The 26887-nt window shown below is 38.3% G+C and overlaps 2 protein-coding genes across 4 annotated transcripts in view; one reads left to right on the forward strand and one right to left on the reverse strand.

The window, feature by feature from the left end:
- ERBB2 (erb-b2 receptor tyrosine kinase 2) overlaps positions 1 to 13452 on the reverse strand; it is a 65518-nt gene extending 52066 nt beyond the window's left edge. The window contains exon 1 of one of the 2 annotated variants that reach the window (XM_087892194.1): positions 13129 to 13452. Coding sequence is in view for 1 of the 2 variants with exons in the window: in XM_034415827.3 (XP_034271718.2) it covers positions 12874 to 12955 (82 nt within the window). In the remaining variant the exon portion in view is untranslated. Of the gene's footprint in view, positions 1 to 12873 lie in introns of both variants that reach the window. The other variant, XM_034415827.3, reaches the window with a different exon arrangement.
- Positions 13453 to 22707: 9255 nt separating this feature from the next.
- The window catches only part of PGAP3 (post-GPI attachment to proteins phospholipase 3), a 28830-nt gene continuing 24650 nt past the window's right edge, over positions 22708 to 26887 (forward strand). The window contains exon 1 of one of the 2 annotated variants that reach the window (XM_034415834.3): positions 22708 to 23023. In XM_034415834.3, coding sequence (XP_034271725.1) covers positions 22834 to 23023 — 190 coding nt within the window. In that variant the 5' untranslated portion in view covers positions 22708 to 22833. The remainder of the gene's footprint in view (positions 23024 to 26887) is intronic. The other variant, XM_034415835.3, reaches the window with a different exon arrangement.

Raw genomic sequence — 26887 nt, forward strand, 5'->3', positions numbered from 1 at the left:
TCTTTAATTAGCAGAGATCAACTTTTGCAGAGTTTGGAAATTGTTTCTTTCTTCCAGTTATTATTGGCAGGACTACCAATGAAGAGAGGCCTCTGGCCAAACAAAGCCAAGTGTTTGGGTGCTGCCCATGGCAAGGACACATGGGGGTTGGTTCTGCAGCTAGAGGCCACTGCCAATCTGACTCTAAGTCAGCAGGGACCCTCCTACAGGATAATCAACTGAAAGAGCCCGTAATAAAGTGCACTCCCAGCTGCTGGAATTCTCAGTGTGTCCATCAATGGTCTCCTGGCAACAGGCAGCAGGAGACTGAAGGCCTCGGCCACCCAAATGAACAAGGGGCCTTGGCTCTTATCTGGCGCTGAGTGCAGCGTGGGAGGAGGCCGGGTTAAAATTAACTGCATTACAGATGGAGAGATCCCCTTCTGGAAAGAATCCCCCTTCACTACTTTAGTAGGTGCCGATGCCCCTTCAACCCACTTTTAAGTAATTTTTAGTGAGAGGAAGGAAATAGGTATTGGTGAAGAAACCAGTAAATAAAATCTGGATGAGACAAATAACCAAACTGGTTTTAAATTAATTTACCAAAAGGTTTGCAGTCAAATAGCCAACAAACCACCACAAAGGGAGAAGTATTAGTGGAAGTTAGTCTCACAGATGGTGACTAGGGCTTCTTTAGCAGAACAGATCCCAGGTTTAGTTCTGTAAATTCTGCACCTCTTCCTTCCCCTGCATTAAAAAAATTCAATACTATCAGTACGTAATGAGTCTCCTCTCCATCTTTTGTGGTTTTTTTAAATATATTGTATTGCTCATCAGCCCAAATTTAGGCAGTTTTTAGAGCCATCACAATAATCTCATTTTTTTCATGTCCTCCCTCCATATTTCACATTTTTTCCTGCCTTAAACTTTAGCCTTAGACATAAAAATCAGAGCTTTGGCAAAATTCTGTGTTGTGCTCAATTTTGTTTTGCTTTGCTATTTGTATTAATTTTGAAATATTCAGAAACATGAATGCACACTTTTTAAGGAAGTGTTTATATTTCTTATGAGTCACTTTCTTTGTATCCATTTAAAATGTTTTATAGACGAAGCATCTGCTAAATAGATTACTTTATTTGAATTTCCTTCCTTCCTTCCTTCCTTCCTTCCTTCCTTTCTTCCTTCCTTCCCTGCTTCCCTCTTCCTATGATGTAAATAAACTTAACTGAGTCATCCAACTTCTCAGAACCAGTCTCTCCTTCCCAAGAAACCTATTACTTCTTTACAACATCCACAAATTGACTAATGAAATGCCTGAATGTAATAACAGAATAACAGAGTTGGAGGGGACATTGGAAGCCTTCTAGTCCAATCCAAACTCAAGCAGGAGACCCTATATCCATGATGGCGAACCTATGGCATGCGTGCCACAGGTGGTACACATAGCCATATCTGTGGGCACGCGAGCTCAGCTCCGGCGCGTGCATGCTGATTTTTCAGACTTCTGGGCCCACTGGAAGTAGCGAATTCCTGCCCCCGGATGGCCTCGGGGGAGGGGGGGCTTGTGGGGAAGGTCTGTTTTTCTCTCTCCCCAGGCTCCAGAGCCTTCCTAGGAGCTTGGGGAGGGCAAAAACGGCCTTCCCCCCCCCACCGGAGGCCCTCCAGAGGCTGGAAATGGCCCATTTGCTGACTTCCGGTCCCACCAGAGGTTGGTAAACTGGCCATTTCTGGCCTCCAGAGGGCCTCCAGGGGGGTGGGGAAGGCCGTTTTTGCCCTTCCCAAGCTCCTAGAAAGGCTCTGTAGTGTGGGGAAGAGCAAAAAATGGACCTACTGGCCCACCATGCCATTGCGTGCCAGAAGTGGAGGGAGCGGGAATCACGCACACATGTGCGGAGGCAGGGCACATAGAATTATGGGTGTGAGCACCCTCCCCCCCGTTCCTGGCACGCGATGGCAAAAAGGTTAGCCATCGCTGCCCTACATAATTTCAGGTAAGTGGCTGTCCAGTCCCTTCTTAAAAGCTCCAGTGATGAAGCACCTATAACTTTTGAAGGCAAGCCGTTCCACTGGTTAATTGCTCTCACTGTTAGGAAAATTCTCCTTAGTTCTAGGATGCTTCTCGATTAATTTCCATCCACTGTTTCTTGTCTTGCCTTCTGGTGCTTTGGAAAATAGGTTGACTCCTTCTTTTTTATGGCAGCCCCTCAAATATTGGAACATTGTTATTGTGTCACCCCTAGTCCTTCTTTTCATTAAACTAGACATACCCAGTTCCTGCAACTGTTCTTCATAAGTTTTAGCCTCCAAGCCCCTAATCTTCTTCATTGCTCTTTTCTGCACTCTTTCCAAATTCTCAACATGTTTTTTATAACGAAGTGACCAAAACTGGATGCAGTATTCCAACTGTGATTTTATTAACCCTTTCTTTATAAAGCTGTACTAGTACTTCATGTGATCTTGATTCTGTCCCTCTGTTAATGTAATCTAGGATTGCATTGGTTTTTTTGGTTGCTCTTCACATTGCTGGCTTATATTTAAGAAATAGTTCACTAGAACTCCAAGATCCCTCTCACAGTTACTGCTATTGAGTTCAGGTTTCACCTAATCTAAATCTGTACATTTGTTTTTTCTTGCCTAAGTATAAGACCTTACTTTTCTCCATATTGAATTTCATTTCGTTGGATAGGCTAAAAGAAGGTAAAGGAGTTCCTCTAGATTTTACTCTACTATTCTTTGCCTACTATAGGGGGCGGTGTTCATCTCCATTTCAAGGCTATTGTGTCAATGCTGTCCAAAGACATTTCCATGATTATGTGGCCAGTTGATGTCAGAGAGTGCTATTACTTTCCTACTGAAGTGGTACCAATTTATCTATTTGCATTTGTATGTTTTCAAACTGCTAGGTTGGCAGGAGGTGGGGTGAAGATGGGAACTCAGGTCTCAAACCAGGGCTCCTGGCTTTCCAACCAATAAGACCAGCATTTTAAGCCCCTTGAGCCACAGTCCTGCCCCTTTGTTGGATAGGGCCCAGTATAAATCACACCCACATTTCTTTAGCTCCCTAGCTCCACCCAGGTCTGCTAATGGAAGCCTACCTTATAAATGATGACTAAATGGAATCACCATACTCCTATCAAGGAGGAGTATGAAGATAGTCTTGAAAAAGGTATGCAATAGCTTTTAGGGCAGTATCAGCTTAGCCCTGAAAGATAAGAAGGGGTGAAAAAATAACTCAAGATTGCCCTCAGGAGCACAATTTTTTTTTTGTTGTTAAGTGAGACATTTGTTGTGAATTTTGCTCCATTTTACAACCTTTCTTGCCACAGTTGTTAAGTGAATCCCTGCAGTTGTTAAATTACTGACACTGTTGTTAAGTGAATCTGGTTTCCCAATTTATTTTGCTTGTCGGACATTCTCAAAAGGTGATCACATGACCCCAGGACACTGCAACCATCATAAATATGAGTCAATTGCCAAGCATCTGAATTTTGATCACGTGACCAAGGGGATGCTGCGATGGTCGTTAATTGTGAAAAATGGTTATAAGTCACTTTTTTCAGTGCTGTTGTAATCTTGAATGGTCACTAAATGAACTGTTTTAAGTTGAGGACTACCTATATGTATTTAAAAATTGCATCTGTGTAAAATATGTTCAGGAATAATGAACATTTCAAATGTGGTTGGATACAAAATAGGAGCCACTAACTTACAAACTAAGACAAGACAAACTGATACAGGCAAGAAATTGAATGATCCGAATTAATTACTGCTTTAGTCAAACATCAGGAGAGATTGTATTGTATTCCTCAAATTCTGCCTATGCCCTTTCAGCAGCACCAATCTAGTAGTGGTGTGCAAACTATTGCAAATTCAAAACAATGGACCTGATCTTACTGGAATACTTTTGAAAGGTCAAAACAACCTGTTTCAAAGTCAAAGTAGGATGTTTCATATTCAAAGCATTTCGCCCATACCTATTACATTGTTTGAAATAGTATGAGGTGCTAAAAGTAGATAAATGGGCACTGGAAAATAAGCAGTAATATTCTCTTACCAAACTCATTGCCCACAGACATTAGTACTTCTTTGATAATTTCTCCCCAAGATCCTTCATAAAGAGATTGCTCTTGAATCATCTACATGAATAGAGTCAGTGCAAGCTTGGTGACATTGGCAAAGCACTTTTCTGCCGAGATTCTTTCCATTTGAGACTTGAAACAATAACAAAAGCGCGTAACTCCTCATTTTAAATTTCCAAGCGTGTTTTTAATGATCCTCCTCCTATCCTGTTTGAATTTAAAATTGCAGTGTGTCAACTCATTCCTAATTCAAAGAGCACAGAAAAACCAGCTCTATGAGGTCGAGGATTTGGCTGTGTTTAAAAGAGGTAGAGATTTTCCCCCTCCTTTCTCTCTTCCTTTTTATCACCAGAATTCTTAACTTGTAACAAAGGCAAGGTAACTTATATTGTTCTCATTCCATGTCATTAGCATATGATTAAGAAATAAGTATTCATATTACTTGTAATAATTTTAATGCTTAAACACAATGCTTATGTTTTCAAAGGTTATTTTAACATTGGTTGGACCTTAATGAAAATAAATACACCAAATAAATAAACTAGATTCAAATCTGAGTTGATAAGTAAGTGATTAACAAATATTCCTTAAAGTAAATTTTAAAAAGTCCAAACCCATATTATTATCAACATAGCTGATTCTTGTTTTGCAAAAAAGAAAGAAAGAAAGAAGGGAGGGAGGGAGGGAGGGGGGGAGGGAGGGAGGAAGGAAGGAAGGAAGGAAAATCCATTCTATAATCTGTAATTAATTGTATATTTTCAGCAAAGATAATTGCGTACAATAAGGTTTCTATTAAAGTGATGCTTACGGCAGGTAATGAAAAGCACAGAATGGTTTAACATAACGTGGGAATGATATAATTTATAGTACTACAGAAGTAAAACTCACCTGTCTGGAAGAGTGATTCCTGCGAAACTGATTTTCATGTAGTTGGAAAAAAATATTATCCACCTATTAATTTATAAAGTGTCTTTCCATTGAACATTCACCAATTTTTATATGTAAATTTTATTGAAGATTTTTTTGCATGAACGAAAAGATAAATATGAGAACATATATAAAGAAAAGTTAAGGAAAAGAAAAAGAAAAAGTGTAACAGAATAAATAAAGAAAAGAAAAAGATAAGGAAGCAATTTCTAATCTTCTTTATAGTAGTTACAGACCAAATTATTATCTCTCCTCTTTAAGATTGTGGTTCTCCTCTGTTCTGTTCAATCCTTTTAATATTCATTTCTAATATTGATTGGGAAATCCAGAAATCACCATTTCATTTTTTCCCTTTTCCAGCAAAAGGTTAATCAAAGGCTTCCAGCCATATTTATAAAATACTTGTTTTATCTTTAATCAAACAGGTCAGTTTTCACATGTCTGTATTCTGCCATCTTCACAATCTATTCCCCAACATTGTGGGTATTTCAGTATTTCTTCAATGTTGTGTATATAGCAGTCTTGCTGCAATTACCATATACAAAAGCAATCTTCCATAATACTTTTCTAACTGGTTATCCATAAGGCCCAATAGGGCAATAAAAAATCTAGTTCTATCAGAATATTAACTTTTAAAAAATTTTGTATTCAATATGTATTCATTTTTTTTTGTTTTTCACTAGCCCATTCATGATAAAATCACGTTTTTCATGTTTTTCGTATTTCGAATATTGATTGAGAAGTCTGACAAGCTGCAATAGTTTCAGCTATCCACATAAATTACAAATGGAGAGACTACGTATCCACTCAAGAAACATTTCTTTTTTGAAAAGAACATGTAGGCATTAACATTCTGAACTCTTGTTTAGTTATACAGCAAGAAACAATGCAGGAAGAAAACATATTAAATAGCTCCAACAGTTACTGAGTTCAGCTCCATTGTTATTTTTAAGATGCTAAGCATATATGATCTTGACTCTAAAGTTCCCGTAAGTTCCCACTTGTTAAGCAAGGGCTCAGAATAAATCATCCTACATGATGCTGTTCAAAGACTCATTTATATTCCTGTACAGATTAGGAAAAATTTTTGTAAAATTTTTTATGGTACTTCATAGGTAGCAGATTCAAAACAATGTGCTCATTATATAATTCTCTTTGGAGTACAAAGCATAGGAAAGCTGCAACTTTCAAGTGTCCTTTTGCTACTATGCTAAGCATGCTACCTAAATCTCTTCTAAACTGAACCAATAATTACTCCAGTCTAGCATCCCTACTGATCCACAAGAGTTTCCACAGAAAATATCGTTTGGATTAATCCCTCTAAAGCAGGGATATTAAACTCGCGGCCCACGGGCCAGATGTGTCACTCGCTGGCCACGCTCACCCCGTTTAATGAAGGGGGAAAAAGTCACGAAACGTCACATCACGAATTTGACACTCCTGCTCTAGAGCAGTGTTTTCCAATTTTGGAAATTTTAAGATGTGTGAACTTCAACTCCCAGAATTCCTCAGCTAGCAAGGCTGCTTTGGGAATTCTGGGAGTTGAAGTCCACACATCTTAAAATTCTAAGATTGAAAAACATTGCTTTAGAGCTTTATAACAGAATGCAAGCCAGTGGAGGCAGAAGATGTATCAATCCTTCAGTGGCATGGCACACAAAAGTGTACTTTCCGAAGTTCAGATTTGGTAACCTTAAATATGGGTGCCGGTATTAGTTCCAATCCTTGTTCTAAAGCTTCCCAAAATAACATCATGAAGCACTTCAAATATTCAAAAAGTGCTAGATAAAAGTGATCATTATTACCTACCAGTAACAGCTGTGACTTATTAACAAACTGTTGCTAGGTTCTGAAATAACAATCCTTTCCTCTTTCAGGAACTGTTCTTGTGTTTCAAACTGCTTGCAGGAATCTACAGGTCTTGTAAATCTGAGTGACACTCCAAGGGCCACTTGCATTGCTTGATGCTTCCACTCTCAAACATAACCCTACTGGGAGAAGGTCAAAAGACTAGAATAGCATTGCATTAACAGCAGCACCTTGATTTCTCTTCCAGGAGTAATCCTCTAACTTGGGGGGTGTGGAGAGAGATCGGTATTTAAAGACAAGAGATCTATAGTACAGCCACAACAGGAATGGCTCAGAGAAAATTGTATTCACCACTGTAATCAGGCAAGCAGTTACTTACAGGTCGAGGCAAATTTTGATACATTAATCTTCTCCCTCTCACATGCAATTCCACTGCATGTTAGCTATGTATAATCAGGGATGTTCAATGTGCACCCTCAGACTGCATACATTTCCTAAACTCATTTCCAAATCTCTTCCAAATGTCAATGCCTTTTCATCTTGAGACAAAAAATCCATGAGAACTGCTGTATAACAGTTAATGAGCATAAAATTGGCTTAAATGGCTTTAAAATGAGATGAAACCACGCCCATTCCCACCCCCACCCCTATTCTGCAGAAAAGAAATGACATACATAGCTTTTCTTCAAGTGCGTCATTTTTATGGAAACATGTATAAGATCAGGCAATCAAAAGAATCCTGTCCCAGGTTACCATAGTACTATGAGGAATGTGTTTCTCTAAGCACATACTGTATATCCTCTTGTACTTGAGCATCCTCTGCAATATTACAGATGATACAACTGAACAAGGAAAGAAGAGTGTCTTCAAAAAGCTCTCTTCCATTTGAGTAGAGATGCTAGTTGGCTCCTATTTCTCCATTTCCACTTTTGAGGACCCTGTACCAGAAAAAATCCCAGGGCATCCAGAGCCAGTTAGTATCCTTTAAAATAAACTGAGAAATGTCATGGGGGAATGAGGTCAAGAGTTGTATTGGGAAAGTAGACTTTTCTCTTGGTCTGAAAAACCATTTTGGTTTAATATTTAATAGAAACTCTGCAGTAGAAGTATAATGAAGTGGAAAGCAAAGGAATTTTCTGATGAAAGCTTGAAAGTCACCTTGACAACAAGTTAAGCCAATGGAGATTGCATACTATATATTTGAATGCCAAAGTAACATCTCCCCAAATTGTTGTCTTGGATCACTATTCTTCCATTTAACTTCTTTTAAGCAAAGATCTAAGTGTCTTTTGATGCTCTTTGACTGCAGAACACAAACTCATATTCAGAATTTTGTTTGGTTGCAGGATATAGAGCTTCACAGTTAATCTAGAAAATATATGATAATCTTATGTTTGAAAGTGATTTGAATTGTAGTACAGATGTATTCTGTTGGGCCTATTCAAGAAGATCAGAAGTTGCTTGTAGACTTGAGAGAAAAGTAGAACAGGTTTCCTATTATTTTCAAAAGAAACAGAGGAGTTTTATTCTAATTACTTCCTCTGAATGAAATGGTTTGAAATAATTCTCAAATTTAGTCTGGATTTGTTGTCAGTACATAGAAGAAATCACAGATCTCTCAAGGACAGACTGCCACTTAAAACTAGTTTATGTGATGCCATAGGCCAGATATTTTAAGTAAAGCTTTTTGTTTGCTTGATGAAGAACTATACAGAATTTAAAACCTTGCAGAATATTTTGTTATTTGTTTTTTTTTTACATTTAAAAAATGTTATTCCACCAGTAAGGATTATGAAATATATTACAGCAGTAGTCTGTATAAAGACTGTACAGCATAAAACAAACTTTTATGTGATTGTAGACATTGTACAAAGAAATGTTATAGTGGAAAAAACTCAGGAAGTATATGCCTTTCAGTAAAATTTGATATTTAGAAAAATGCTACCAGATTTTTTAAACCAATGAACTGCAAAGTAATACAGCCAGAGAATCAGAGCTATCTGGACATAAATATGGCATTTGAATTACATTTTCTTACTGAGAGCTCTTGCTGAAGCCTTATTTGAAACTGATAAATATAAGACCAGATTATCATATATTCAATTAAACCAGAGTTAAATAAATTATGACTTAATACAATGTGCAAATCCAGCCTGAGGGCAGGGTTGGTTCACCCCAATCTTACAGACATGTACACTCCCAAATTTCCAGATGCTCAAACTTGTAGAAAGGCAAGACCAGCCTGAATATGAAGTAATGTCTTAAATTCCTAACTATAAATCACTGTCATATATCTGGAATGAGGAAGAACAGCAATCAGAAAGAAGGCCTCAGCCCCAGGACCTCTTTCTTTGGATCTCAACCAATGGATCTCCTTTGTTGCTGATGCTCTCAAAAGTGGCTTCTGCCCATCTGCTATTGGCCACTGGGGTTACTACTGAAATCCTTCAATTCCAGTTGCTGGGATCTGCCTTCAATGGTCATTTCAGGCTGCATCAAGGACAAGACATCTGATATCTGCGGAGACATCTATCTTTCATAATATCAGGTCCTTAATAAATACAAGTTCAGCATCTTTTGAAAGAGGGCATGCCTGCATTTGAAAATAGAATTTTCACTTTCTTGAAAGAGTATTACTCTTATGTTACACACCTTGATTTATAAAACAGAAAACAGGTGGATTCAAACAACTTGCTTTGTTGCCAATCTATCACCATTGGGTGTATTGTACACTTTCTGCTGTTTCTATAGGTAACAAAAATAGTAACTAATACAGCTATGCAAAGGCTGTATGCAGTGCCTCTGCATGGCTATATTAGTTACTGTTTTTACTACTTGGCGGTAGTGGTGGTAAGGAGGAATGACACCACCTTGTCTTCTCCGTTTTAGCTTCATGATTGTTTATGGGCTACTTCTGGATGCCCGCCAGGCATGCAGATAGAAAGCTGCTAGCATTACTATTTCCTCTATCTATCTCAAGGGCAGAATTGCTTTTTGTCTATTGTTCATGTCCACTTTCTCCTGCACTTCTATTTTTCACTTGTGAGCTGGGCTAGGCTTGGGTTCAGGTTTAGGACTCTTTCAGAAAAATGGTAGACCCTTGTTCAAAAGTAGCCTGATAGTCTGCCTGACATTTCCTAACATTTCTTCAGGCAATCTGACAGGTGGCTAAACATGACTTTCCAAGCACACATCTACACTTGTCCAATCCTGCCATACCACACCTTACAGAAGGTGATTGGTAGTTGGTTCCCTGCCAATCTACAATGCTTGGCAGGAGGAGAAATGAAGTTGAGAGATTCCACCGATCACTTTCTTTACCTCATCCTTCATTAAATCAATGAGCAACATCACTCACCAGCCTTGTTATTTTGACAGAGTAGAACTTGACAACTGAATCAGCAAATTTTGTGCCAGCATTACTTCAAACTCAAGGACTGGTGGGTACCCTTTAATAAGCCATCAAACTGTGCCCAAATGTAGAGTGCCACAAGTCAAAATACTATAACAAACAATGTAGTGTATATGTTACTTTAAATCAAAAAGTACAGAACAAGGAAGCACTAGTATGACAAAAGAAAGCAATAAAATAACCTTCTCTGTATAATTTATAGCATGCTATTAGCATTATTTTTATTGCCACATCAAATGTTTTGCAACATTCCAGAAAACACCATCAAATTCGGCGTCTCTGACTCAAACACCATCATTATCAACTCAAGTTAGCACACACATAAAAAGCTTATCTTTCTATCTAAAGTTTAAATAGTAAACATTTAAACTTGGGGTGTGGGATAGAAAGAAAATAATTTAATTTTCTAGAGAGGCAAGCAAAAATTAATACTGTATGCTCCATTTAATGCCTAAATTAAAAAAAAATAACCAACCAGTGTTTTTTAAAACCATTGTCCTCAGTCCAGTCTCACACATCTACGTATCAATTCTCCAGAGACAACTGCTGAAACTAATTGGAAGAAAGTTTATATCTATTTAAAAAGGCAAAAGCTTTTCGACATAATTATATTTACTGAGACATTAAATTGAGATTGTGAAATGCAGCGTGAGTTACAAGTCCACCTTCCTTATGAGAAGACCATCACCTCTGCTTCTGTTTCTGTGATTTAATGTTATTTGTTTTCTTTTCTGCCGGTTAGAAATTTACCAGTTAAAATTCCTCCACCATTGACCTGTTTTCCCCAGAAGGAAGCCCACAGCAGGAACATAATCTTTTCATGAAGCCTCTGAGCACATTAAATAGAGCTAGGAGAAACTCCAGACTGAAGAACATCAGCAGTACAGACTGTTTTTCACACTGATGTCTTCCAGGTATCATGGTCTACCATTCCTATCAACCTCCTATGATTATGTAAACCCATTACATCTTAGGGAAAGAGTTAAGGAGATGGATAAGAAATTCCTGGTTCTTCTGCACCCATCTGGCTTGAGACCCATGAGACACCACTTATTAATCTCTAAATTTCATTCCTTTAAATTCAAGGAACCCAATAATATTTTCACAATATTTCCCTAACATAACCCATTCAGATAAGATATGCAGCAAAACTGCCTGACCTGCATATCATGAATTATTTGTTATTATTAACCAGATTCAACTGAGCATTTGTTTTCAAATCATCCTTAATTCACTCAACTTCTTTGGAGCAGCAAGATCAAAAAAGGCACTGAGAGAATACTGGATGTATGTAAACAACCTAAGGCCAAACGAGTTGGACAGAATAGCATTAAAAGATGGGAGTGAAACATCCATAAAAGGTACACTAAAAAGCAACTTTTAAAAAGCAGCAAAATGTTCAGTATATAACTATGGACAATTAAAAGACAGATGGCAGGTCATCTCTATTTCTGATGGGCAATACCTGCTGGGATTATGACCAGGAGCACTGAATGCTGAAATCCATACAGTTTTCTTTTCTGTAATCTGATATCATCCAATAATAATACATTTCCTATTCCACAGAAGTCCCAATCATCAAGCTTATCCTGTCTGGAAATTATGGCAACTGTGATCCAACATTTCAAGATAGCTCTGGTTTGTAGAAGGCTGGCATTTCCCTTGATAAAAATGAAATCCACAAAACTCAATGTGGCTTACTTTTCAGTCGCCTAGGATTTCATTATAAATCTAGGTCAGATCCAGCCAAACTTCATATTATATTAGAACTACTGGCCACTGATTATTTCTTGACAGTAAAATTATTTTAGATTGGTGCTTCCGTGGTTTTTTTTTTTTTTTTTCGTTCTGAAAAAAAAATCATAGTAAATGGGACTCCAGGGAGATTTAAAGACTAAATGTCTATGAATATATGTGAAAGCTGGGAGAAACCCGCTTCCGCCACCGTCCATTGAGAGCTTCAGCCCTTTATCTCCCTTCCTTACAAGGTAGAAACATTCTCTCTTATTCACACATACGCTTTTGTATAGCAATCCAGATAACCCCTAATTTAACTCATGAGTAATTCAACCAGAGTCCCCGGCTTCAAGCTCATAATCACTGCTACGGATTGCAACAAAACAGCCAACCAGAATAACAACAACAACTCCTTTCTCGAAGGGCGGGGCTGTAAAGACAATCTCCTACACTAGATCGACGATAGACCCGGACCCAAAAGAAGAGGGAAACGACCTCCCGAAGAACTAGTAATCCGGTGCATTCTCCTAATTTGCTTTGTTAAACTAAATTCTGGGCGAACCCATTGAGAAATCTCTGATCCCATCTGCAAAACCTGCCCCCACAACACCCACCGAGAGTTTAACAACCGAAGTTGCGCTTATTCTCTCTCTCTCTCTCCCACTCGCCTCGCCTCGCCTTCCCTCTGGGTTGACCCCTATACGAGAGTACTTGAGGAGTCCCACGCTGTTTATCGACACGTTAAGTTACAATAAAGTTGCACTCTCACACAGAGGGCGTACATCGAGAAACAAATTGACCCGCAAAATTGTGTCTGTTGTGCAATTCTTCTTTTTCCCTTTTCTTTTTTTTTTTCTTCCCTCCCTCTCCCACTAAATCTTCCATGATTCAAATCACACATACAGTGTAAAAGCATTCACAATGACCTACCTTCGGTAGTCGAACCACTTGGCCAGACAGAAACCAAGAGAAACCCCATGCCGAACCAGCAGGGACAAAAAATGTGGCCCATTGTTTTATCATTGCAACCCTCTGCGCATAATGTTGTTCTAGACTAAGAAGCGGAGTTATTCCCCACAGCAATCTTCAAAAAAATATTCCCACCAGCTTCCCTCCACACTTCTTTACTACCTAACTTTTCAACTCCTTTCACTTCCTTAAAAAAAAAAAAAAAAAAGTCACCACCTCTGTGGGTTGGGTTTTTTTTTTCTTCTTCTCCGCCAACGCTAAACGTCAGGAACGCGCCGAGCGCGGGCACGAGAAAGATTCCAGTTCCCTCGGGAGCGGCGAATTAGTTCCTCTGGGAACGTAATGTAAGTTATGCCTATGGAAAGTACAGCAGCAGAAGAAAGCTTTCTCTTTTCCCCCTTTTGATTTCGTACTGCTGAACTTGAAAGTTTCTTTTTTGCTTCGGATTTTTTTTTCTTGTAGATCGTTGGCTGACTGACGAATGCAAATCTTAAAGTAACATAGAAATATGTTACTTTATGGAGCCCAGCCCACGTTACTAATGGAGTCCATCCTCCGTTAAAAAATTGTAGAACAAAAACATGATCAATAAATTAGCAATATAAAACGTTGTACAGCAACAAAGATCAATAATAGCGCCAAAATTTAGGTGATATATTCGTAAAGTGTTTCTAAATTTGTATTAATCTTGTATTATCTTGAATGAGTTGGAAGATTGTATTACTCTTGAATGAGTTGATGGAGAAAAAAACTATTTGAGAGACGGATTAAACAGAAAGATTAGATTGAAAGATTAATTATAAAGTTTTTTACCTTGATAATAAAAAAGCATAAGTATCTTTGCATAAGTTTTTTCCCTAAAGGGCTGAAAGAAATCAATACTGTTTCTCACCTATTTCCACCAGATACAAAACAGCTTCAGTAAATAAAGCTATAAGGTAAAATGTGTGTTTGCGTAAAGAGAATAATTTGGTTTTTTATCTTTTAGTACCTTTTACCTTACCATACAGAATCATGAATTAAAATTCCCCTAATCAAATTTTTTTAAAATTCACTATGTAACCTATGTCTAATAACAAATATTATTAAATTAATGAAGACTAATTTCTGTATAAGATAAGACTGCAATTTAAAGCAAAAACACTATTTAAATCAAAAACATATAAAAGGGAACACGATGTTAAGTCAGAATGTAGTTATTTAAGTTTACCATATTATGTGAACCCAGCCACTGTTTGTAAACTACCAATTAAGATCTGCACGTTCTAAGAGTTATTCAACAAAACTATGGCTTTGTGGAAATTGTAGAATGACTACATGTATTGCTTATGTTTACGGTAAGTTTCATGCACTGTGAATTAAACTTGAATTCTCTTTCTGGGAAACAGGTGTTATGTACTTTAACAATAAAAATGAAACATAATGTTTATTTCCTGGTTTCCACTCAACGGTCAACTGAGATTATGTTTCTGGAATATAATGATATTCTCAGATGTGGTATGGGATGAATGGTGGGAGAATCTTTTCCACAATGCCCTCTCCTTTTTGGAAATGAAGTTGCTCCAGAAAGCATAATCAAAACATCAGAGAGGCCCACTTAAAGGCTTCATGGCTGATGTTTGGCCTCAGGCAAATGCCCTTCTCTTTCGCTAGGCTGTTAAAAAATTACCTCCAGCCTCCTACATGCACTTGCATACCTTACTTGGACTGAATGCCTCTATAGGAATATAATGCTTTTTAAAAACACCCACAATACCTGTTTGAAATGTCCCTGATGACTAATCAGTAGAATGTGCAAAAGAGTTTTAGCAAGTAGGTAAAGGGAGAAAGTTTAGCAAGTAGGTAAAAAGAGAAAGTTATAAAGGAAGTAAGCCCAATAAATCACAAAAACTCTCTTCTGCCATGCCCAGTGAAATAAACAGGACGGTGCAGCAGCATTGGTGGAGAGAAGCCTGTTCAACTTCTGGATAACAGTAGCTCATAAGGGTCTGCGTGGAGTGATGACAAAACGTGTGTCATAACGTATTGCAAACTCCATGAATACTTGGCTGAGATAGATATAAGTACACTAGAGCACAGTTTGCACAAAGTCATTGCAAAAGTTGACGTTCACTGCAAGTACCAATGCAACAGTTGGGTTACTGTATGGGTTTGCTATTTTATTTATTTATTATTTTATTTTATTTATTTTATTGTTTTTTTAAAAATTAACAAAAAAGACAAAGCACAAAGGTAATTATAATGTAATTATAATTATAATGTAAACACAAAAAATATACATTAAAATTGCATAAAATGAAAATGTACAACCAAAAAAGCAAAGCATATTTCACTGTAGCATTTAAGTTACAATTATATACATAATATTAAACAAATACACAAATTTCTAATGCATTTATTTAACTATCATTCTGCATTTTTCAGCTACTGTATTTTGTACAAATGAGTTCCATCTTTCATTTTATTCATCCATACAAAATCTAGATCTATGTGCAATATACTCCTTCTTAGCAAGCGTAATTAGTTCTTCAGTCCATTGAACTAGGGTATATATTTATCTTTCTAATGTTGTGGTATCCGTTTTTAGCCAAAGGAAGAGCACAGAGCACATTGTCCAGTTGTCAAATTCCATGTAACAAAATGCTATTTTGACCGTTCTTTTCTATATAAACATAAATTCTAATTATTTTTTGTTGTATAAATTGTAATCTGAGGTTCACTGGCACTCTTGCTGTAGAAGACATTCTCCCACTGTTTAGTCAATATAGGAAACTCATATTTTATTTCACTCATTTCTTAGCATCTGTATATCAAATTGATTTATTAATAATAAAATCTGTAAAACTAATGGGTTTTTTTGTTTTTAGTTTTAAAGTATTTAACCGGTTATTCTAGGATCTCAGAAGCTGAAATGCTGCTGGTTCAAACAATGTTGTTAACAATTGTTGTAGTGTAAATAGTACGATTGGGTTACATCTGGTATATATTTATTAATATGGCATCTGCTAAAAATTCATCTTTATCATCTATCAGTTGGTCCAAAGAGATTATCTTTGCTTACCTCCAATGTTTCCTTATCACCGCCTTCTTCCCAATTTTTAAAAGTTCAGTTTCCCCATAAAGTCAATTAAGCATTGGAAAAAGTGTTGAATCTTTTTTTATTGACATTACATTTCATAACTTTCTAAGTGACTTGTTTCCATAGTTCTAGTGTACCTAGACTTTAGAAATAGGATTTAGGAATAAGACAAATAATGTCACCTGCAAATAAAAATAGTTGATTATATGTTCAGCTGAATACCATGAGTTTCTTTTGGAGGCAGAGTTCCAGCTAAGACATAGATAGTGGCTTGGGAGATCATTTTCTCCCATATAGACTTGCTCAGTTTGAATGATTTTTAGTTCTTTTCTTAGTGGCTACATTTTACAGTGCTTTAAGAAACCCACCAATTTCATTCCACCAGAAAAGATTTTTTTTTTATTTAGTTAAAGTGCGCTAAATGAAGTGGATTTTTTGTTTGTTTATGTAATTTAATTTACAGTTAGTCTTCTGGTTACAACCATAACTGAGCCCCACAATGATGGTTGTAAGTTATGACAACTGTAAGGCAGTTATTATTAGACCCAATTTTACAATCTTTCTTGTGGCGCTTATTAAGTGAAAGTGGCAGTCAATAAGCGAACCTATCGTTTGCTATGGAAACCAGCATTGTTAAATGCTGGTTTCCAGTAAAACAATTGGAAATTGTGGTCACGTGACTGTAGAGTACTGTAAACTACTATCAATGCAATCTGGTTGCCAAGATCCAAAATGCAGTCATACAACTGAAAGTGAGGGGCAACGTCAGATCTTCAAAACCAGGCTGTAAGTAGTTTTTTGCAGGTCTGTCATACCTTCGATGAAGTCTACCTGTACAAGTTTGAAAGCAGGAAAGTTGGAGTTACTAGAGGGTATTTGCTTTTAAAATGCTCTTACATATATTTAAATTATATTTTTACTGTGATGTTGACTATAAACAAGTGAGTTATTTCAAACAGAAATAATAACAATAATGCAAGTTTGGTTCATGGCCAACTCTTGCTTATTCCAGTGAAGCTTACCCCAGGAAATTAATCAAAAGAATGGAAAACTGGAATTGAGATTTAACAAAAGTAGCAGCATCCTATACAGTTAAAGGGAGAAGATCCTCTGCTGCTGTAGTCTCAGACACTCAAGACAACTGCCTCATGCTGTTGAACAGTACAAGGGGATCTTATTAATTTTTCCATTGAAACCAGAGCAATTCCCCTAGATTAGCACTAGTGGATATAGGTTATAAAACTCTATACCTCTAAAGTAAACCAGAATTGGAAGTTTGTCTCTCTTTGCTGCCATCTAGTGGTCATCTCAATTTCTGTAGTTTAAATCTTGTAGTTTTCATCTGTTTAGCTGTATAACTTTTTAAACAGTGCTTCCTAGGTAGGGAAACTGAACAGCTGCTTATAGTTATTTCTGTAATTTTAAAAACATAGAATCTGACAATATGTTTACTGCTCCTATTTGGAATGCAGTACATGCAATTCCAAGGCTACAAGATCAACAATTCAATTTTACTCTCGCAGGGATAATTTTTTGTAATTTTCTTGCTATTTTCAATCACTTTGAATCATTATTTTACAGGATAGCCCTCCAGATATTCCTCTTCATTGGCCTGGCTGACTGTGGGCTGCTGGGAGTTGTACATGATTTCATTATTTCGAAGCAAAATGTTTCCCATAGGTTTTACAGTGTTCCATAGCACAATGTGAAAAGCACATTATGAATTTAAGCCCCAAATATGTTTTTCCTGGCCAATGGACATCTTAGCAGCACAAAAGCAATGTACAAATTCATTCCTTGGTACCCCATAAATGGGTCATGTGATGACAAGAGGCTGCAAATGGCTGTAAACATGGTCCAACTGCCAAGGGCTTGAAGCGAGATCATGTGACTGTGGGTGGAACTTCAAATCCAGGTCATAAGTACCCCACAAGTAGGTTCTTCAGAACTTTGGTTGCTAAGCAACCAGTTGTAATTTGGGGATTGACAAAAGAGGCTTGTTAAAATTTTGAAGAATTTTATGAGAAGGGACAAAGAAAAAATGAAAAGAAATCAAGCTCTACATTATTTGAAAGGATTAAATATCAAAATGGTTAGAAATAGAAGGAATATAAAATTGTTTATTTGATCAAGTTTAAAATAGATATGTTGCTATCTCTCATGACCCTTAATGGGAGTACTGCTGACATTGGGACTGAAATGACAAAACTTTAAAGATTTGTTTAGAGAGAAGAGATGGGATATAGGAACAAAAATCATTTGTTGTATTATAAGAGGGGATAAATTTCTAAAATCGTTTATAGTTGCTGAGCTGAAGGGGGAAGTCATTTCTTTATATATTTCTTTTCTTCTATTTTGCTATACTCTTGTTTTTCTCTTTATCTCTCTTTTCTGAACATTTTTCTTTTTCAACTTTGTTAGATTTTACTATTGTAATTATAATCTTTAATAAAATTACTATTAAATCCTCATTTTTGATTGTATTGAAACAGCTAACTTTCCACTGTTAATCTAAAGATACTTGCTATTTTTCCCATTTTGCAAATACATCTTTTTAAAAGTCCAGTTATTTTCCTAGGCTACAGACCAGCCTGCAAACTGAGTGCTCCATTGTGTAAGTTATCTTTGTTCCAATTTCCCTCTTATCTTTAAAGGTCTCCTTAAAGTGCCTTCTAAAAAGAATCTCCCAGAGAATCTGACCACTGCAGGTACTGTCAGAAAGTCATGACTGATGTCTAATTTACACAGTTTAGCAGGCCACATTGTTTGCTGTGCCTCCTTGGGGTCTTTGACATCTTCTGCCACTTGCAATGATTAGGACTTCTGTTGCACCATAGTTCCCTTTCAGACAGGAGGAGCCAGGCGGTGGGAGAGGGCTTTGGAGGAGGGGAAGAGGGGGCTGTTGGCTTGAGAGCCTGAAGCCTGTGGAGGAAATTCTTGGAACAAGGAGAGATTGCTAGAGAATGGGCTCTTTCAAGACTTCTATCAAATCCTGCAGGCAGTGAAATGAAGGCGGGGCAATTCTTTTGTGGTGTTAACTTTTCCTTTAACTGTACTTTTCACGCCCTGCAGCTGTTTGCAGAATCAGAGTTTACTATCTCGAAAACGACAAGAAATCTGCCTTAAAAGATCAATAAATTGCACAGCAGTTACAATGTTTCCTATCAATATTTGACCATTGGAAATGAAAGGATTTTGAGAAGAAGGATCTTTTTAACAGAATGCCTCGTAATTGGCTACCACAGACATCAATTTGCTTGTATACAGGGATCAGTTCATATCACTGCCACGTCAACAAGGTTATCACACAACCTGAGCATAGACTACAGCAATTAAAGCCCTAGGTGGAGGCAGACAGGCATAAAGATAAGGTCTCCTTCAAAGTGAACAAAACAAGGGTGACTTAATGACCAATGTCCATGGTTTCTTGGCAGCAATACAGAAATGGTATGCCTTTGTCTCCTTCCAGAACACTTTTTTTCCAATCAGATTGTTCTGGTATTCTCTGAAGCTCTAAGCTTGAGCTGTAAAATAGCAAGAGGAAGGCAGATTTTTTCACTGGAGTTGTGGAAAAAAGCTAAAAAAGCCAAAGATGGATGGTATACTTCAACAACATATTGGGAAATGGGAGAAGCAGAGATTTGCAAAATGCCAGATAGTATGGAAAGCATAACTAGGAGAAGTGTTATCAAACACAAGACTATCCAAGGCAGATTAGCAACAGTAGTTTCAAAATTTAAAAGTATTTAATGCAATTTATAATAAACATATGAGTTTATTATATGGAATTTATTTATAAAATGTGTGAGTTGCGTCCTCTGTAGATCAGCATCTAAAAAGTACACATTACCAAATATGTAAGTGTGCTAATAATATCCAGAGTTAATATATATGTTATGCAGAAAAAATTGAAAAACAAGATTAAACACAATCTGTAAGATGTTAGGTTAAACAGAAATTAGCCAAATTTGTATCTGGCTATTAATTTCTCATTTATCATTAAGCACAGAGTATGTCTATAAAACTATTGAAAAGTTGGAACGTGCTTGCACCATTTCTTTAAAGGTACAAAACCAGAAAATAAAATAATCTTTGCCAGTTGTGATAAAAAACCACAACTCAGGATGGAAGCCACAACTGTACAATCAAAGCTGTACCTGCTTTCTATGGGTATTGCACACAATACATACAATATAAAAACAGCTAGAGCTTCAGTCATATCATTGCTGCTATCTTGATATTTTTTTAATTATGCTGTGTGGATACCTGAATGTTTCCAACAGCTTTGTTCAAGAATTCCAAATCATACCTTAGGACATGGCCGCTAACTTCCGCCAATAAGAGAATCAAATCCTTTTAAGAAAATATACAGGAAGTTTTTAAGCCCAAATTTTCCATTTCTAAGCAAGATGGTTGTTAAGTGAGTTTTCCCCTTTTTAGGACCTTAAGGAAGTGCCTCTGGGGTACCAATAGATTACATTATTTAATCAAAGGAATTTGGCACCTGCTAACCTTGTAAGATCTAAATCAGGGGTCTCCAAACCCTGGGTTGCGGCCCACTACCGGGCTGCAGCCTGTTCAGAACCGGGCTACAGAAATGCTGGGTGAGCATCAGGGGTGGGTTCTACTTACCTTTACTACCGGTTCGCAACGGGAGCACGCACATATGCACCCTTCTGCACATGCGCAGACCATCCATTATGACGTCCGGGCGGGTGGGCGGAGCCTCCCACCACTTTTACTACTGGTTCGCAAGAACATGACAGAACCAGGAGCAAGCCACCACTGGTGAGCATGCGCACACCTGCAGTTTCACTTGTGCACATAGCAGGGGGCACGCATGCTCACCCGCCACTCGTACAAAACCACCCCTTCTCACCCCCACCGCCAGTTCACAAACCTGGAAAGGTTGGAAATCTAAGTGGTTGGACAGATACTATGGGAAATAAAAGATCCTTCAAGTAATCAGGCCATGATAGCCAACGTGCTACAGCTAAATTTGTTTATTTCTGCAATAAAGTTGTGATTGGCAGGTACTTTTCCTACTATTGTGAAGTGCTAAACTATTCCCCTCATAATTTGCCAGGCCTGTAGTGCTACTGGTAGTACCAGCTCAGACATATAACAGGGACCTCTAATCTTTAAATTTACCTAGAATTCTCAGATGCATTTTTTTTTTACTACCTAGTTCTCCTTAACTATCTTACCTATAGAGCAAGAAGTTGATTACTTCATTAAGTGGGGAACAGATTCAGAAAGGCTGTTTTGGAAACTAAAGAGGGGAACTGGAGCTGGTGAATTTAATAGTTTTATCCTTTTAATAAAAATATTCGTAGGATTCCTACATGGCTTCATGGTAGACAGAAGTGCAACAACTGTAGTACTGGTGGGAAATGCATCTCTTGCACTTCTATTTATTTATCATACAAATATTGAAGGCAAAGAAGCATGCCTGTTTTACAATATTTTGCAAATGGAATTGGGGATACATTTTAAAACTAGCACAATTATGTCTATAGTGTACCCCTGTAATTGCATTAATTAAAATGTTAGATAACTAGCAGTAATATTTGTTCTTTAGATGAGTGAGATAACACGCATATCTAAGTTCCAATCAGTTATCAATAGGTGCTTCAGCAACATCTGAAATGACAGGTTTCTACAGGGCACCCTGCTACATATGCAACTCTTTCTTAATTAACACCTACATCTGCCTGATTCAAACTAAGGATCTCAAAATGTTTTCACTAAATCAGTGAAAATCAGAATTTTCCTCCCACCCATTTATCTCATGGACTATGAATGTTAACATGCTTGTGAAGAAGGCACAGAAGAGGCTGTACTTCCTGAGAATGTTCAGGAAGATAAATCTATCACAGCATCTACTTCTGTCCTATTATTGCAGCACCATTAAGAGTGTCCTGACATACGGCATTCTTGCATTGTATGGGAGCAGCTCTGTAGCAGACAAAAAAAAACTACAGAGAATCATTAAAACTGCCCAGAATATCATCGGACTCCAGCTACTAGCCCTGGACGACATCTTCGAATCTCGTTGTTTGAGAAAGTTGCATAACATTCTCAGAGACTCTTCCCATCCTGCTTACAATCTTTTTGGACTGTTGCCTTCTGGCAGAAGATACAGAACAATTAAAACTCAGACCACACGTTTTCTGAATAGTTTTTATCCCAGAGCTATAATTGCACTCAACAATGAACTAAAGGGCCACCATCAGTGAGCTGTCGGACAGTACTACTTAGTCTGTTGTGTGGATGTTTGGGTAGTTTAGGGGTGGGGAATTGTGTGGGTGGGAGTGTGTTTGGGGATTGTTATGTGTGTTGGACCTGGTCTTTGGGTGTTAAGTGAATTTCGTTGTATGGGTATACTGTGTATATAGGTACAATGACAATAAAGTTGTTATTATTTTCTCTGCATTATTGCTGAAATGATAAATTAGGTGGGAGAAACTTTTTCTAGAAACTAGAAACTTTTTTTTAAAAAAAATACATTTTTATTTGTTTAGCCACACTGTGCTGCTTCATAAACCCCTTTGCTTTGAAAAAAAAAAACCAAGGATAAGCCACAGATAAGTCTTCACGAAAGTCTCCTCCGCGAAAGTTGTAGCTTTTAAAGGCGAGCGCCTTTTTCAGCATTTTCTTATATGGCTTCGTTAAATGAGCGGATGAAAGGAAAACTACATTACCCACAACCCTTTGCCCTCACGGAAACTTTGAGGATGCAGCTCGGGTTTCCACAACTTTGTGGTTTCCCTCGCTTGCGAAGATAACGATTATTTTCGACGCAACCCAGAAGTGGAGCTTCGGAGCTCCCCGGAGGCGGGATGGCAGCCCGGACCGCGCTGCTCTTTCTCCTGGGAGCGGCGGGAGTGGGTCCAGTGCCCTCCCAAGGCTCGCGGGGGGACCGAGAGCCCGTCTACCGTGATTGCGTGGCTCACTGCGAGAGGCGCAATTGCTCTGAGGCCGGGCTGCGGCACTTCCGCTCCCGCCAGCCGCTCTACATGAGCCTCACAGGTACGGAACGGCCCCGCGGAGATTAACCTACGCTGAAGCAGGGCCACGCCCACACCGGGGATCAAACGCGGGGTGTTTCGGAATGCCTGTTTTGCATAGCCCCGCCCATCAGGAAGGGTCCCGCCCAGTGCTTGGGAGGCAGGTTGTGATGTCGCCAAGACAGTTTGGATGCTTTCCCGCCGTCACTTCTTCCTTGGGTCGCCATAGTAATAACGTTAGAGGAGAGTGTATCTGACTGTTCTCCCATTGGCAGGAACCATCCCTAGAAGTAGCCAGTATTCATGGGATGCACCGAGCCAGGAATCAGGCTATCATATTTAACCTGGTGTTTGTTGTAGGAAACCACCCTACCTGGTTATTTTATAATAACCAGGTAGGGTGGATCAGTGGATTTCCTGCACTGTGCCATTCGGCTGTGATTCAGTTAATTGGGGGCAAGTTAATTGTTCAAATGAAACCACTATGTATTCTGGTGTAACATCTATCCACTTAGGTCCGCAAACTGTGATAATGTATGCATGGGAGAGCTCTTGCACATCTTTCTCTCTCTTATTCCCTTGCCTGGAAGAATAAATAGTGAAATTTCAAAGAAAGGAAGTGAATACATTTTTAGGTGGTTGAATAGTTTACAACTTTCAAGTTGGTTGAAGGCAAACAAGAAAACTATGTTAAATTCACAATGGTTGGTAAAAATATGATTGACCAATTTGTATGGGATGCCAACAATGGCGACAGCTGACTAGATTTTCAGGGCTGCAAAGATAAGCTGAATTGGGCCTGTGTAGACCACAGAATTGTGGACAACCCTTAAAAAACATTGATGTGGCAGTCCATCTGTTACCATGGAATATGGAGCAATTAAATGCTTCAAAATTAGGAATCGTATGTGCCATCACTATATTCTGTTGCCTTATTTGTTTCATATATGCAGAATATATTGTGAGTAATGTTTGATAAGAACAAATAGAATCTGAATTAAAATTACTTGAAGAATTAGTCACCTCAGGTACATTGATGTCAATTCCAGATTCACTTAACAACTATGTAACTAACTTAACAGCTGCAGTGATTCACTTAACAACTGTGGCAAGAAAGGTCGTAAGAAATTTTAGCTCAATTGTGGTCGTAAATCAAGGACTATCTGTAATCTACTAGCTTGAAAAAAAGCAAACAATTTCCCCAGAAGACATTTTTGAATATGGCAGCAAAATCTGATTGGCCTTCCAAATCCCTGGCACTTTGACTGCGTGTTCATATCCCATCATCATGAATGCATTGGCTGAGAAACCGGGTATTTCGGTTTTCTTGCAAAGAGAAACAAGTGAAATAAGGTCATTAATTAAAATAGGAGGTGACAAGTATATAGGAGATATACATTAGCTACTTGGAGAGGATACATATCCAAATATGAGTTTCGTGGACATACCATATGCATTAGACACACTTTTGAGGTTTGATTTATTTTGTTTTATTTGTTTAGCATATGGCATTTCATACATGGACTTTGCAATATATATTAACATTTCACCTAGATTAACAACATAGTAAAATTTGAATGTTAAAAAAAATCTATATTCAGACACCAATATCTAGACCACTTAATCATTGGAATATATCATTTATGTGAGAGAAAAAATTGGACCAGTATATGCCCTCTATTTACAGCCGGTCACTATGTTATCTACAGCTTGATGTAGGACCCCTCATTCACACTGAGGGGAGTATCCTCTACCTCATTTATACTTATAGTCAAGTTGTCCATTTTTGGTGTGGTAGTTCAAAACCTTCTTCCAAAAAGAAAAAAGATGTCTTCTAAAAAATTGTGGCACCTACATAAAGTCTTGATCCCGAGTTGCTGACAAACAAACCAATAGCAACTGTAGATGAGCCTCCTCAGATCATCACTGTGTCTTGTGTGTATGCTTTATAAAGAAAGATGGGGTCCCTTAAGTAGACCTTTAAAAGATCTACAGATCATTGTATTTCATCCTGAGACATACTTGCTTTCAGCATTGCTGCAATGCTCTTTGAGATCTTCCTGTTGAGTTTTGTACTGATTGAAGTTTTTAGGCTTGGCACAAAGGCAGCTCCATGTATACAACCCGTTATAAGAGTAATGTTGGCAATTACCAGGATATGCACCACTATTTCAAAATCATTTTCTTCCAAGAAGGAATGCAGTAGGCATATCAGAGAAAGTCGTAAATGTTACAGTAATATAAAAGTTGTCCCTGGTTGTTGCCTGAAGCTAAAGAGAGGCCCAGATGCCCAAATATTCCCCAACTGTATCTGCTCCTTTTGGGAAAATGGAATCCTATTCAGGACAAGGAGAACTACCACTTCTCAAATTGTGATCCTCACAAAGAACTTCTTCATCTGGTCTAGATTCACTTTCAATGTGTTGTTCCTCATCTAGTTTATTACTGACTTCAGGAAAACATCTGGAATCCCAATTTATTTCGTGATGTTAATGAGAAATAGACTTGGATGTAATCAGCATACTGATAGTACCCTGCTCTAAATGCCTGGATAGTGTTTGCCAAACATGGACCACAAAAATCTACCTAACTCTTTGCGACCATTTTGTGGTGATCTGAACCTTGGCATCCAGATTGGTTGTTTTATTTCCCAGTGCACACCAAAAAGCATTAAAGTCCAAGGAGTACAAACTACAAGTATTTTTTCACAAGCCTTTAGTTCCCCCACTTTTCCTTTACTCTCAACTGCCTCCCAAGCAAGGAGGGAAATGCTTAAGGGATTTCCTCTTTGCTGATGATGCTGCCATCACTGCTCATTCTGCTGAAGACCTTCAACAACTTATGGACAGTTTTAACAAGGCCTGCCAAGACTTTGGACTAATGATCAGCCTGAAAAAAACACAAGTCATCAGTCAGGACATGGATTCACCTCCCTGTATTACAATCTCTGCACAAGAACTGGAGGTCGTCCATGACTTTGTGTACCTCGGCTCAACTATCTCTGACACTCTCTCTTTAGATACTGAGCTGAATAAACGTGTTGGTAAAGCGTCCACCACCACATTTTCCAGACTTACAAAGAGAGTATGGCTTAATAAGAAGCAAAGATCCAGGTCTATAAAGCCTGCGTCCTGAGCACACTCTTGTACTGCAGTGAGTCTTGGACCCTGTACGCATGACAGGAGAGAAAGTTGAACACCTTTCATATGCGCTGTCTCCGACGAATTCTTGGCATCACCTGGCAGGACAAAGTTCCAAGTAGCGCAGTCTTGGAATGTGCTGGAATTTCTAGCATGTATACACTATTGAAACAGTGATGTCTACGCTGGCTGGGGCATATCGTGAGAATGGCTGATGGTCAGATTCTGAAAGATCTCCTGTATGGAGAATTAGTGCAGGGAAAGCACCTCAGAGGGAGACCACAGCTGCGATATAAGGATATCTGCAATAGGGACCTAAAGGCCCTGGGAATGAACATTAACAACTGGGAAACCTTCACCTCCGATTGTTTAGCTTGGAGGCTAAAGACGCAGCATGGCCTTCTCCAGTTCGAAGAGACACTTGTTCAGCAGGCTGAGGCAAAGAGGCAATCCCGGAACCAGCGAAATCTGGGGGCTGGGCAGGGGACAGAATGTATCTGCCCTCAGTGTGGAAAGGATTGCCACTCTCGAATTGGCTTTTTAGTCACACTAGATCCTGTTTTAGGACCTCTTTCCAGAGCACGATACCATAGTCTCTTGAGACTGAAGGATGCCAATGAATGATTGATAGCACCCTGCTCTGAATGCCTGGACAGTGTTTGCCAAACACGGACCACAAAAATCTACCTAACTCTTTGCAACCATTTTGTGATCTGAACCTTGGCATCCAAATTGGTTGTTTTATT

The sequence above is a fragment of the Pantherophis guttatus genome, chromosome 4 (assembly GCF_059756535.1).
Source record: "Pantherophis guttatus breed Tessera chromosome 4, ASM5975653v1, whole genome shotgun sequence".
Lineage (NCBI taxonomy): Eukaryota > Metazoa > Chordata > Lepidosauria > Squamata > Colubridae > Pantherophis > Pantherophis guttatus.